Source organism: Kryptolebias marmoratus, linkage group LG6, assembly GCF_001649575.2.
Source record: "Kryptolebias marmoratus isolate JLee-2015 linkage group LG6, ASM164957v2, whole genome shotgun sequence".
NCBI classification, from domain to species: Eukaryota; Metazoa; Chordata; class Actinopteri; order Cyprinodontiformes; family Rivulidae; genus Kryptolebias; species Kryptolebias marmoratus.
The window spans coordinates 867507-880726 of record NC_051435.1 but is presented as its reverse complement, the minus strand read 5'-3'; the positions used below and the strand labels follow the sequence as shown (position 1 = coordinate 880726).

At 44.1% G+C, this 13220-nt stretch overlaps 3 protein-coding genes and 1 long non-coding RNA gene across 5 annotated transcripts in view; 3 read left to right on the top strand and 1 right to left on the bottom strand.

Annotated features, from left to right (window-relative positions):
• The window catches only part of LOC108251685 (interleukin-10 receptor subunit beta), an 11688-nt gene extending 10515 nt beyond the window's left edge, over positions 1-1173 (top strand). Inside the window, exon 6 of the mRNA XM_017442066.3 lies at positions 298-1173. Coding sequence (XP_017297555.1) covers positions 298-671 — 374 coding nt within the window. The 3' untranslated portion in view covers positions 672-1173. The remainder of the gene's footprint in view (positions 1-297) is intronic.
• A 1545-nt stretch (positions 1174-2718) lies between these two features.
• On the top strand, positions 2719-10409 carry il10rb (interleukin 10 receptor, beta). The gene is made up of 8 exons (XM_017442068.3): positions 2719-2924; positions 6331-6460; positions 7167-7354; positions 8023-8183; positions 9062-9206; positions 9277-9434; positions 9522-9679; positions 9759-10409. The coding sequence occupies exons 1-8, from the start codon at positions 2834-2836 to the stop codon at positions 9970-9972; spliced, it is 1245 nt and encodes a 414-aa protein (XP_017297557.1). The 5' UTR covers positions 2719-2833; the 3' UTR covers positions 9973-10409.
• LOC119617126 lies at positions 7885-9063 on the bottom strand. The gene is made up of 2 exons (XR_005233309.1): positions 8722-9063; positions 7885-8363 (listed from the first exon to the last, which is right to left on the bottom strand). It is a non-coding gene; the product is annotated as an uncharacterized LOC119617126 (long non-coding RNA).
• A 1029-nt stretch (positions 10410-11438) lies between the features above and the next one.
• Positions 11439-13220, top strand: part of ifngr2 (interferon gamma receptor 2) — a 3705-nt gene continuing 1923 nt past the window's right edge. The window contains exons 1-4 of one of the 2 annotated variants that reach the window (XM_017442065.3): positions 11439-11819; positions 12150-12270; positions 12340-12503; positions 12599-12744. In XM_017442065.3, coding sequence (XP_017297554.1) covers positions 11729-11819; positions 12150-12270; positions 12340-12503; positions 12599-12744 — 522 coding nt within the window. In that variant the 5' untranslated portion in view covers positions 11439-11728. The remainder of the gene's footprint in view (positions 11820-12149; positions 12271-12339; positions 12504-12598; positions 12745-13220) is intronic. The other variant, XM_017442064.3, reaches the window with a different exon arrangement.

The window sequence follows — 13220 nt, the reverse complement described above, 5'->3', positions numbered from 1 at the left end:
GGGACAGAAAGCACCAGAGGACAGATCATTTAGGACCAGAGGACAGGTCAGATAGGACCAGAGGACGGGGCAGATAAGGACAGAGGACGGGACAGAAAGCACCAGAGGACAGATCATTTAGGACCAGAGGACAGGTCAGATAGGCAGATCTGGGGGCTTGTCACCCCCTGCCAACATACGTGAATAAACACAAAGAAAGAATCGAATGTCTTCAGTCCGTCCAACAACAAACGGACCGATGATCAGATTTCCTCTTTCTGAGGGATGAAAGTTTGACATGTTGTGGTTTAATTTCAGAGCAGTCTCTGTGGGTGGAGACAGGGATCGTGCTCGTCATCATGGTGGTGGCCTTGGTTCTGGTGGTTCTGGTCATGCGGAACTGGAGGAACATTTCCCAGTTTCTCTTCCCGAAGGAAGCCCTGCCGCAGCACTTTAAGGATCCTCATGCTCTGCTGGCCAAGCCCAGGTCCTCCGTGTATTTGGTGAGCTCCAAGCCCGTCGAGGAATTCAACCAAGTGAGAGTGGTTGCAGCAGAGGAAGGGCGCCTCCTGGAGGAGGCAGGGAGTGTCTGCAGCAGACAGCCTGAAGGAGGCGAGGGGGACGGAGACGTGGAGAAACTCAAGGAGGAACAAACAGCAGAGCTGCTTCCTGTTGACCTTATCAGCAGCTAAGAACCTGCTTTGTTCCTGAGCACTGTGGAGATCAGGAGATCTTTGTTGTTTCCTGGACCTCCTGCTGCATCAGACCTGTTCTGTTTTACACTCCCTGATTCAGAACTTCAGACTCTTCCAGATTTACTGAGTTTATTTTAGGGTTTCTTGTCACTTTAGATGTAAAGCTTCAGTCCAGCTGTTTTTTATGGTTTATATTTAAAAAAGTGAACCAGGTTTACAAAGTGAAGGAAAACTTTTTATATATTATAAAACAAAAACACTCTTCTTCTTAGATTCTTTTTCACCCAGAAATTTAAATTTGTTTAAAAAAACAGAAAAAGGAAAGAAATCTGGAACCACAAATGTTTTTTTATGACTTCAGGGCTGTTCAGGTTCTAACTTATTTAAACTGAGAAGTTCTGACATGAAGACTGAAGAAACCTTTTCCTTGTTCAGCTGCTGATCGATCTGAGCTGTTTGTGATTTAATGTGTGCTGACAACATAATAAAAACTCTATTTTTACACAAAAATGCTTTTACAAACTCTGTTTCTCATTAGAAGAATTCTTGGACATATTTCCAGTTTGTTTGTTTGTAAAAAGCTGCACAGTTTACTCTTCATCAGTTCATCCATTCATTCAGAGAGAAATCCTGACACGTCCTGAACGTGTCAGCCCGGAGCTGAAAACAATGTCCTTTTTATTTATATAGCACATTTAAAACAACAGTAGCTGACCAAAGTGCTTCACAATTTATGCCAACCATCAAACATAGATCGAGATTAAAACAAAATAAATAAAAACACAGAAATATAAACAGAAAACAAGTTGAGTAAAAGTATCATAAAAACATAAGTCAAACTGTATTAAAAGCCAGTGAAAAAGTGTTTTTAAAAGAGGAAGTGAAGATGCCTGTCTGATGTCAGAGGGCAGGTTGTTCCAGAGAAAAAGCCCGATCTCCTCGGAGCTTCATCCTGGTGTTTGGGACAACCAATAACATCTGCTCAGATGGTCTCAGGCTGAAGCAGCTCAGAGAGATACGACGGTGCCAGTCCATGTAAGCATTTATAAGTCATCAAAAGAATTTTAAAATCTATTCTATAACACAGAGGGAGCCAGTGAAGCGAGGATAAAACTGGTGACATGTGCTCAAACCCACGTGTTCCTGTTAAAAGCCGAGCCGCAGCATTCTGAACAAGCTGCAGGCGTGAAAGGGAGACCTGACTCACCCCAACATAGAGTGCATTACAGTAATGAAGCCATGAACTACTTCCTCAAGGTCAGGCTTCAGTTTAACTATCTGCCCCAACTGGAGGAAACTCTTCTTTAAGACAGAGTTGATCTGCTTATCAAACTTTAAATCAGTCTAAAAACATCCCCAGGTTAGACACAGACCATTTAAGATACGGCCAAGATTCACAGGGAGAGATCACTTCAGTTTTATCATCATTAATACATCCAGGCCTTAATGTCATCCAGACATTTCAACAGAGGATCTATAGAACCATTAAAACGTTTCAGGGGCAGATAAATCTGGCAATCATCAGTGTAACAGTAAAAGGAAAGACCGTGATTCCTTATAATAGACCCCAGAGGAAGCAGGTTTAATGAAAATAAAAGTGGCCCGAGGTGCTGAAGTGGAAAAAATGTTACCAACATTAACACAAAGCATCTGTCACTAAGGTAAGAGTGAAACCATTCTAACACTGTTCCTGTAATCCTACCCAGTGTTCTAACCGTGATGAAAGGATACTGTGGTCAACAGTAATTGATCAACAGTTATTGTAAATGATGTAGAAATTTAATTTTCGTGACAACATAAAAATGAAGTCCTAGTTAAAATAAGTCTAGTTTTGGAGAGAAGATGACCTAATATCAGCTGGCAGTTATTTTATTTATTTGTTTAAAGCCAGTTTATTTTCTACATGGAGTCTGCTCAACACCCCTCTGCCCCCTGGCTGAATTTATAAGTGAAAACCATTAAAGACGGAGCTGTGCGGTGGTGGATTTGTTATATATCGGTGCTGTTAGTGATTCCGGCCGGCAGGTGGCGGTATGGAGACCAAACAGGAAACCAGAAGTCCTGTGCAAACTTCTGAACAAGAAGAAGACATGTAATCTTGGACAGCCTGAGAACCGAGCTGAGCCGAGCCGAGTCGAGACGATGAAGAGCTGATAAGAATGTCTGAGGACGGATTGATCAGTAAAATATCAGCCATGTTTGCGGTGTTTTGTCTCTGTTTTCTGGTCTCGTGCTTCCGCGGCTCCGCCGGTAAGTCCCGGTCATCTCTGCTAACTGTTAGCATCATGCTAACGTTCCACCGACACCAGCTAAAAACAACATTTATTACAACAAATGTTGGCTTTAAGTTACTTACCAAGGCTTTATTTAACCATTTATCAAATAAGAATTCTGTGTTGGCGCTAAAGCTCGAGTTTTTTTTATCAAAATGTGAGTTTATGGTGTTGAGAAATAAGGAAACAGAAAGTATTTCAGCCGTAACGCTGCAGGTAAACAGGACCGAGGTTTAAATTGATTTTACAACAAAATATCCTTTATTTTAGTTTGTAAATATATGTCTCATGTTCTGGGTTAAACTAAGGAACTCATTTAAAATAAAAAAATAATGTTTGAAAAATAACAAGTCTTATGTTATAAAACGTGTGTAAATTAGATAAAACAGCAGGTTTTGTGTTTCTGATAGTTACTTATTTATTATTTTGTTTGAAGTTTAGTTCCAAAGAAAAAATAACATCACATCCAAAAGCATCCAAGGTTGGAGCTCTTCCCATTCCAGTGAAATTGTCTCTGATTTCCTGTTCGTGTTGTCCCCGAAGACGAGACATCTGCAATCAGAGAGGACATGGAGGTAGCAGTACAGAGGACACAGAGGACAGGGTTAGGTGGAGGAGGGGGACTCCCTGTGGAGACCCCTGAAAAGAGAACAGAAGAAAGAAGATGACATCTGATCAGGAACCATGTCCCGGTTCTGGTCGAAGTCTGATCAGTCGGGATGAGTCCAGATGTTCCTGAGGCTCAGGTCCAGATGTCTGACTCGGTTCTGGTCCAGAAACAAAACCAACACACAGCTTTTTGCTGAAGGACCAAATGCTCCTAGTGGCTCAGTGAGCTGTCAATCAAAAGCCAAGTTATTTCCATGGAAACCATAATAACTAAGAACAGCCCCTGAGTTATAGAACCCCACAGGTGTCCGAGTGAAGGAAGTGAAAACCTTTAGCTGCTGCTGCCAAATAAAATCAGGAGCTAAAATTAGCTCGTCCAACACCCTACGTGTGTGCGCGTGTGTGCGCGCGCGTGTGTGTGTGTGTGTGAGAAATGAGGAAACGTGAACTAAGAGCTGTTTCGGTCACATAATAATAATAATAAATTTTATTTGTAACGCACCTTATATTTCAAAGAAATCTCAAAGTGCTACAGAGATTAAAAGAAAAAGAAAAAAATAAAAATAATAATAATAGTAATAATAAAAATACAGAATAAATTGTAGGGCTTATAGTAGTACATCTTGCACCAAGTGATACCAAAACAACAATTGAAACTAACAATTAAAACTAACAATTTAAAACAAAACTTACAGTTCTAAAAGGCCTGTTTAAAAAGGTGAGTCTTAAGACCTTTTTTAAAGGCCTCCACACCTTGTGGGGCTCTCAGGGACTCTGGAAGGGCATTCCAGAGTCGTGGAGCTACTGCCTGAAAAGCCCTATCCCCCATAGTGGCAAGTTTGGTCTTAGGTTGATGCAGGCAGTAAAAGGAGGTGGAGGAACGAAGCCTTCGAGAAGTAGCGTGCAATGAGAGGAGTTCACTAAGATAGGCAGGAGCAGCTCCATGGATGCATTGATAGGTGAGCAGACAGAGTTTGTAATGTATTCTATGTTTGATCGGTAGCCAATGAAGTGAATTAAGAACAGAAGTGATATGGTCGTATTTGCGCCTCCTCATCAGGACCCGGGCAGCACAGTTCTGAATGTGCTGGAGCTTTTGCAGGTTTTTACCAGAGGTCCCAAAGAGGAGGGCATTACAGTAGTCCAACCTTGATGAGATAAAGGCATGGATCAACCTCTCAGCATCCGGTTGGGAAAGGGAGGGGCGGAGTCTGGCGATGTTTTTAAGATGGAGGAAGGAGACTTTAGAAAGATGACGGATGTGGGAGTTGAAAGTGAGGTTAGAGTCAATCCTAACTCCAAGGTTTGTGACGGTGGTAGAAAAGGGAATATTAAGACCAAATATTGAGATACTACTGAGATTAGAGGACTGAGTTTGATGAGGGGTGCCAAGAAGGATGACATCCGTTTTATTACTGTTAAGTTGAAGAGAGTTGGCAGTCATCCATGCCTTTATCTCCTCTAAGCAAAGCTGAAGTGAAGACGGAAGAACTGTAGGAGAAGTGGAGTCCATTTTCATATACAGTTGTGTATCATCAGCATAGCAGTGAAAGGAGACCTTGTGTTTATTGATTATGTGACCTAGGGGGAGCATATAGATGGTGAAAAGGGTTGGCCCAAGGACTGACCCCTGTGGAACTCCACAAGTCACAGTATGAGTTGAAGATTTAGACTGACCCAAGGAAACATATTCAGTTCTATTGGTGAGATATGAATGAAACCATTTAAGTGCTGTACCCGAAAGTCCAATTTCTGACTGTAGCCTGTTGAGAAGGATGGTGTGATTCACTGTGTCGAAAGCAGCCGACAGGTCAAGGAGGAGGAGAAGAGATGGTGAGCCCTGGTCCGCAGTCATGAGAAGGTCGTTCATTACGCGAACCAGAGCTGTCTCTGTACTGTGAGCGGAACGGAAGCCAGACTGAAACTTTTCGTAGAAGTTATGGATGTGAAGATGTTGATGAAGTTGGGCTGCCACAACTTTTTCCAGAACTTTGGATATAAACGGTAAATTTGAAACAGGTCTGTAATGGGCAAGAATATTGGGGTCAAGTGAGGGTTTTTTCAGATAAGGGTGGATGACTGCAGTTTTAAGAGATGGGGGAACCTGACTGGCCCGCAAAGACTGATTAATAATGGTTGTGATTAATGGGCAAATGGCTGTAATATTAGACTTAAGTAATGCTGTGGGGAGAGGGTCTAGCACGCAGGTGGAAGTTTTCATGCTTTTTACGATCTTCTCCACGTCTGACTGGGTGACAACGGACACATGACGGACATAGAAACAGGAAGTGAATCAAATCAAAGCTGCTTGTCTGGTTTTGTGTCTCGTTGTGCGTCAGACTCCTGAAGGTTTTAGTTAATGAGACGTTCCTGCGTCACTTGGAACCTCACATTCCTTCTGTGAAACATCTGGAGAAGGAAACATCTGCTGCAGAAGAGTATAAATCCTGTCCTGTAGGGATAACGTCTAAACGTTTTAAATCTGTTTATTTCTCAGGTTGTGTCTCTGAGATGTCAGCGTTGTTTTCCTGGGTTCTTCTGGACGTTTATTAGACTTTAGCCTACATTTTACACTTTTGAATTATTCAACTTTATTTACATTTTTTCCACATCGTCATGAACAGAAAACTCTTTAAATCCTGAAAACCTGGTGCTCTGCTTCGTTTGTAGCTCTGAGTTTCATTCAGCGCTCGAGCTGCGTTTTAGCAGGAGATGTTTATTTTGTTTGTTATTTTGGTCGGACCATTTTAATGAATTGGTTTGTTTTCTTGCAGCTGAAGCGGAGCTGGCTCCACCCCAGGACTTAAAGATGGTCACCTTAAACACCAACTACAGCCTGACCTGGTTCTGGGAGCAGACAGCTGCAGAACCCGGCGCCGTCACCTTCACCACACAATACGTCTCGTGAGTCTGAGAGGAAAGAATGAGTTTCCCTTTGCAGCAGCAGGAGGTCTGAGCAGTTCTCCTCAGACACTTTCAGCTCGTTAAGGAGGAGTTCTGGCTCGGAGCTCATTTCAGCTCAGCGTCAGTTCTGTTCTGTCCAATCAGAAACATCTAGATTTGCTTTTCTGGTGTCAGCTCAAGCCTTAAAATGGCTCCAAAGTCAGATTAAGTTATAGCAGATCTTTCTGAGAACATTCACAGTTCTGGTTCTGGTTCTCCGTCTCAGTCGACTCAGTTTGATGATGATGGAGTGGTTCTGGGCTTAATGGCTGCTGGACAGGGAGGGCACCTCCACCCCTCCACGCTGACTGATGACCTGCATCAGCTGCAGGAGAACAGTAGCCAAAAGCTTAAAGTGGTGTATAAAGACAAAAATAAAGTAAGCTGCTAAAGAGAGCAAAGTTTTCCATGTGGTTCTATGGGGGAAAACATTTGTAAAAGAAAAAAAAGCTAAATGTTTTGAAAGCTATAAAAGCCAAAAGTCCCAGCAGACATCAGCTGAACGAGCTGAAGGTTTGGATAGAAGAACAGCTAAAGATTTCAGATCTGCCCATCTGCTGTTCTGAACTGTTCTCCGGCAGATTAAAGCCAAACACGGGGAACAGATAATGTGCACTCTCAGATAAAACCTTCATGTTCACTGATGCAGATGTTCTCGTCTCCTCAGGAGGTACAAGCTGAAGAGGGCGAAGGGTCCGAAGTGGAATCTGGCCTGTGAGGAGACGACTCGCAGGTCATGTGACCTGACCAGGTTAAACCTGCACTACCTGAGTATTTTCATGCTGCGTGTTCGAGCCAACATGGACGGGCGGCACTCTGAGTGGGTGAACAGGGAGTTCTGCCCCGATAAAGAAGGTAAGAAGTCAGAAACTGTAAATGTTTCTCTACTTCTGATGAGATCTGACCTGAACCTGGACCCACAAAACACCAGAGACTGAATCCTCCAGAACCTCAGAGCTCTGATTAGAGACGACAGGAAGGATCTGTGGGGGCGGCCATGATGGAAACACAGGGGGAAGTAAAGCTGCTGAGGAGCTGGCTGGGGGGGGCGGCAGAGTAAAAAGTAAGCCTCAGACAAACTATCAGTGGGATCAGAACTTCTTGAGCCGGTTATGATGGTCCCACAGGTTCAGGTTGATGGTTCTACAGGGTTTATGGAGGAGATATGAAGAGTTAAAAAGAGCCTCACTTCCTGTTTGGAGGCTCAGATCCAATGGAATTCAATGAGAGTTTGGGTGACCTCTGACCTCTGAGAGGACACCATCAGTCCTCCAGCAGAGAGACACACTGGGTGGAAGGAGACAGGAGAAGAAGAGGACAGACTGAGGAAATAAGACGAGTTTGGAAGAGTTTAAACAGCTGAAAATAATGTTTTTAATCTCAGATATTTGATGTTCTTCTTCCAGAAGTTCCTGATCAGGACGCAGGTTTTCTGGGTTCATGTTTGTTTCTTTAGCTGCGTCAGTGTTTTCTGTTTGATGCTTATTAATGCTGGTGTCCTGAAGTAAAACTGTTTCCTCCAGCTGAAATCGGACCTCCATCCAAAGTGGAGCTTGCTGCTGCTGGATCTGCTCTGGATGTTTCCATCACCGACCCTCTGAGCAGCTCCAACACCTCCATGAAGGAACATCTTCCCGACCTGTTCTTCCACATCCACTACTGGGAACGGTCAGACGAGAAGAAGGTAATGAGTTTCTCCTGAGGTTGAACTTCACCAAACAAACAAACAGACTTCTGGTCTGGTGTGAGTTTCTGTTTCCTCGCTGCCTTTGTGTTGAGATGTTCTCCTCTCTGGCCTCAGATCAGAGCAGTCTGAGCTCTGCTCTGCAGAACGTTTCTTGGTTTCGACCCGTGCAGGTGTTTCCTGCATCACACGAGGAAGACAACAATAAATGTGGTTACATGATTTCCTGGCAGCCGAAAACTGGTCTGACTGTCGGGTTTTTTGTTTTTTTTTTTCTGTCGAGCGACATTTCACACTTTAAGTTTCATTGTTTTGGTTGAGTTCAGTCATATAATTAGCTCTGTGTGAGTGTGTGTGCGTGTGTGTGTGTGTGAGTGTGTGTGTTTTCAAAGTTAATTTTACTAATATGAAACTTTATTACGGAAAAAGTTAAAAACTGCTCACAGAAGAACATTAACCATAAAGAGACGGGTTCTTCAGTCAGTAGAAGGTGTTCTGGTCCAGTAGATCCATGCGAATGTTCAGAACCGTCTCTTACCTGGAAAATGTGGCACCAGGTGCATTATGGGAAGAAGGTGAGGGTGGGAGCAGTCTGATCTTTGGACCAAAAAGAGACTCAGTATTAGACAGGTGGTCATAATGTTATGGTTGATCTGTATTCTTTGGTACCTCCTCATGGTCCTGATGTGAAACCTTTGGAGAACCTTTTCCCCTCGGATCCTATTTTTTAACAACAATGGCTGCTGCAGAGTCTGGACTGTGTGGTTCTGGTGTCACGTCTCTCTGGGCTCAGACCCATAGTTGGGTTGTAGGAAGGTTCTGTATCCTTGGAGTCAGTGTTATAAGCTTCTCAGGATCGTGATCTCCATGTTCTTCAGGTTCTGGTGTTAAACAGCACCACCAACATGGTGACTCTGTCGGACCTGAAAGCCTGGACCTGGTACTGTGTGAGCGTCCAATCACGTTACAACTTCTACGACAAGATGAGCGTCTTCACGTCTCCTCAGTGTGTCCAGACTGAAGGTAAGACACCTGACGGCAGACCGGGTCCGACCGGGTTCAGATCTGATCTAACGGCTGTTCTCTGCGACAGGAACCATTCCCTGGTGGCAGATCTTCCTGTTCTTCCTGGGATCTCTGCTCGTCTGTTTCCTGGTAGTCCTCCTGGCTCTGTATGGATCACATTGGTGCTACCGGTTCTGTAAAACCACCTTCTTTCCCCACGACCAGCTGCCCCCACACTTCAAACGGGTATGCCGGCAGCTGATGGCGGTGGTGTTTTTAGCTCCTGAGCTTTCTGATGTTCTGTAAATTCTTCCTCTGGGTTCCTCCCTGCAGCCCCTCTTCGACTCGCCGGGCTCGGACAATCCTCGCCTGGTCGTCTCGGATTCAGAGTCGGAGCTGCTGTGTGAGGGTGTGATCGTCTGCCCGGAGTGCTCCGTCCTGGAAATCCACAGCTCAGCAGTGCCCCCAGGAGAGCTGGAAGGAGATGGCAGGTCAGTGCTGGCTCATCTTCTAGCCTACATTAAAATGGCTGCAGAAGATGAAATATAAAATCTGTCTTCTTCTGTGCAGCTGCAGACACCTGCGTCAGGACAGCAGCAGCAGCGGAGACTCAGGAGTTTATTCTACAGGAAGGAGCTCCAGCGTCCTGCAGCCCAACAGCGGTCTGTCCTTCACAGATGTGGAGCACAGCTGCTCCGACTCTGAGCACGTCAAAATGATGGAAACAGGCTTTAAATTTGCTCCTGTGATCACAGCCGAGGCCGTTACAGACGTGAGCGTCTGAAGTTTGGGTCCAACAGGAAGTGATGTTCCTGACAGACAGACAGGTTAGAAACTGAGGACACCTCCTGCTGCTCTTCATGTGGACCTGATCAACCTGAACCTCCTCCAGCTTCTGGCCTCCTTAACACACTCCGACTCGTGAGGGACCGTCTGTGTTGTTTGAATCTGTTTGTGTCCTGCAGCGCTGAGGAACCAGCATTAATTAATCAGGTGATTTAAAAACAAGGAAACTTAATCAAAAGGCCTTCTCTCAATCATCGCAGACAAGTCAACGCTTTGATCCGGCTTTCAGTAGAACATGTAGAACCTTTCGACTGATTACTGCGTTTGTTTAATCTGCTTCAATCATTCATGAGGAACTCCTTCAGCAGTTTCATCTGTAAGCATGGTTCATGGGTCTTTCTGTGTAAATATTAATAAAATATCATGTCACTCGTATTATTCATGTTGCAAAGTGCTGTAGAGGATGAGGAATGCTTTGAACGAATGAATGAATCAGAGTTCTGAAAAAAAAACAAAGTCTTAAGCATGAGCTGCTTCTGTTTGTTTTTTCAGCCAGGAGCTTCCACAGCCATGAGAGTTGGAAGATGGAAGTTAGTTTTTCCTGTTTAGGAGCCATTTTGAAGGCTAAAAGCTCCGTGTTTAAAACAGGAAACGAGTATTTTCAAAACTCTGGGGAAATAAATCATTCTGGCTGTGAAAACACACTTTTAGCCACCAGAGGAAGTGAGATTGCACAGACTGCATGTTGAAGTCATCCAGGACTTTGTAGTTCCTCAACTTCTGTTTTCTGAACATATTTTAATTTTCATCGTTTTGTTTCTCAATTTTCTTCAGAATCTAAAACAAGAGGTCCAGTGGCCTCTTATTAAAGGAAATAAAACTTAAAATATTTAGAGAATAAATCCTTCAGTAATATGTTTATAGTAAAAAGTGCTTGAACCTAATAGTTCTTGAAGATTAAGTAGGTGTATTTTTTCCAAACTTCACTTAATGTTTTACATTACAAAACAAAAGGTACCAACCTTTAAAATGAAAAATTTGCATTACAAAGAGCGATTTATAAACAAAAGATTATACACATATATATGTACATACACATTTAACAAAATAAGCATTATATATATATATATATATATATATATATATATATGGTAAAAATGGCATTAAACAAGAAAGTTGAAATTAGTCAAAAAATAAAAAAAAATTCCAGCACTTTTTTTTTTTTTTTTTACAAAACTGCGTAAGTAGGTGTATTATCTCCTAAAACTAATATGAAATTAACTTTATTAGTTTTTTATTTTTGATGGGTCTCCTCAAACAGGAACCCACTGAGAATTATTGGTCACATTTCATGGAGCTATTTTTAAATATTTATAATTGAAAAAAAAAAATCAACACTTAATACCTTTATTTTGAAACAATCCAAACTTCCGTCGGTTCAGTCCTTTTTGTCCTTTCGCGGCTGCCGTACAGTCAGTTCCTGATATATGAGCTCCGCTGAAGCTGGACGGTGTTACTCTAAGAACCTAAAACAGGAAAAATACAGTTTTTGTTTATTTTTCTATGAGAACATTTAGAGAACCTTCTCGTTTTTACCTTACAGACGGTTTACCGGATATTTCGATATATTTTGACTGGTTTTTTTTTACGTGTTTGTCTCTTTAAGACTCGTTTGCGCAACTTCCCAGCATTTCGTCGCGGATTTCAGGAAGCGAAGACTTGTCCAAACAGGAGACAAATGTCCATCAGAAGAAATGGACAGACGGGCACGGATGTTTTCAGGATCCCCTCGGTGTTTTCGGGACCTCTTCGTGGTGGTTCTGTCCGTCCAAGCCTTGGTTCGAGGTAAATATAAAGGTTATTTAAAGGTTTCGTTTTCGCCGTTTCTGTAAAGCCCCAGAACCGACCCGGTTCTGATGAACCCGGTGTTTGTAAGGACAAATGAGACGGTTCCTACAGGTTGAAACACGTGTGGAACCAGAACAAACCGTTAAAGGTTTGAGCTGAGATAACATGAGAATGACACCAAACCGAGTCCAGCTGAGGTCCTGTCATGACCTTTGACCTTTAACCTGCTGCCTGAGGCCTGTAGAGTCTGAGATGGAGCTCATTGCACGGTCTGACCTTCAGGGTGAATCTGCTGTCTCAGTCTCGACGGTGTCCTCCTTCTTCCAGGTAACTGTGAGGTGGTTCTGGTTCCGGCGCCGCCGACCCGCGTCCTCGTTAACGGGTCCCAGCTGACGTGGAGCCCCGGCTCAGAGGACGCAGACGTCACCTACAGCGTCGACTATCGGAGGTGGGTTCTGATGAAGGTTCTGATTGACCTGAGACAATGTTTGACTCTGTCTTTGTCTCCTGTCCTCAGGTTCGGCTCCAACTCGTGGAACGCGGTACCGGAGTGTCGCAGCACGCCTCTCCCCTCCTGTTCTCCTGTTTCGTTCCGGTTACGATACGACTGCCATGAGCTGCGGGTTCGAGCTGAGAGAGCCGGGCTGAAGTCAGAACCGGTCCAAGCCTGCAGCAGTCATGGTAAACACCAGGGTTCCTCTGCAGAACCTGTTCCTGTTTCTGATTGAATTTACCCAGTAAGTTCCTCAGACCTGATCTCTGTCTGTTCCCCGCAGGTGACCTGTGTTCTCCTCAGGTCCACCTGAAAGCAGGGCCCGGTTCTCTGACGGTCGGTCTGAGCAATAACCACAGCCTGTTTCAGGAATACGCAGCACACGCCAAGCACCGGGTTTACTACGGAGAGGAGGGGGAACAGCTGGAGGTGAGACAAGAATAAAGGCTGAGGTCCAGAAGGTTCTGCAGTGGTTCTGGTTCCTTTCCTTGGTCCAGACTGCGTGTCGTGTGTTCTGGACTGTCGTAATTCTGCGGGTTTAAACAGGAAGTCAGTCTCAGCTTGTTGCTGATGGAGACGTTTCAGTTCAGTGTGGAGCCGACGGGTCGGAACATTCTGCGACCCGCGGGCCGCACAGGAACTGAAACTGTTGGTTCTTCTGTTTACATCAAGATTCACCAGGAAAACAAACATCAGGAACACAGATCTGACCGCAGAACGCCGAACGGCAGAGACAAAATCCACCAAAAACTGTAAAAATGGCCCCGTAGACAGCCTGCTCTAAACCCGGTCCTGTTAGGAGCTCTAAACCCGGTCCTGTTAGGAGCTCTAAACCCGGTCCTGTTGAAGCTCTAAACCCGGTCCTGTTGGAGCTCTAAACCCGGTCCTGTTGGAGCTCTAAACCC

Coding starts and splice junctions, on each gene's coding strand:
- il10rb (XM_017442068.3), top strand. CDS start 2,834: ATGTCTGAGGACGGATTGATCAGTAAAATATCAGCCATGTTTGCGGTG. Junction 6,461..7,166: donor TTCACCACACAATACGTCTC/GTGAGTCTGAGA, acceptor TCGTCTCCTCAG/GAGGTACAAGCTGAAGAGGG. Junction 9,680..9,758: donor GAGCTGGAAGGAGATGGCAG/GTCAGTGCTGGC, acceptor TCTTCTGTGCAG/CTGCAGACACCTGCGTCAGG.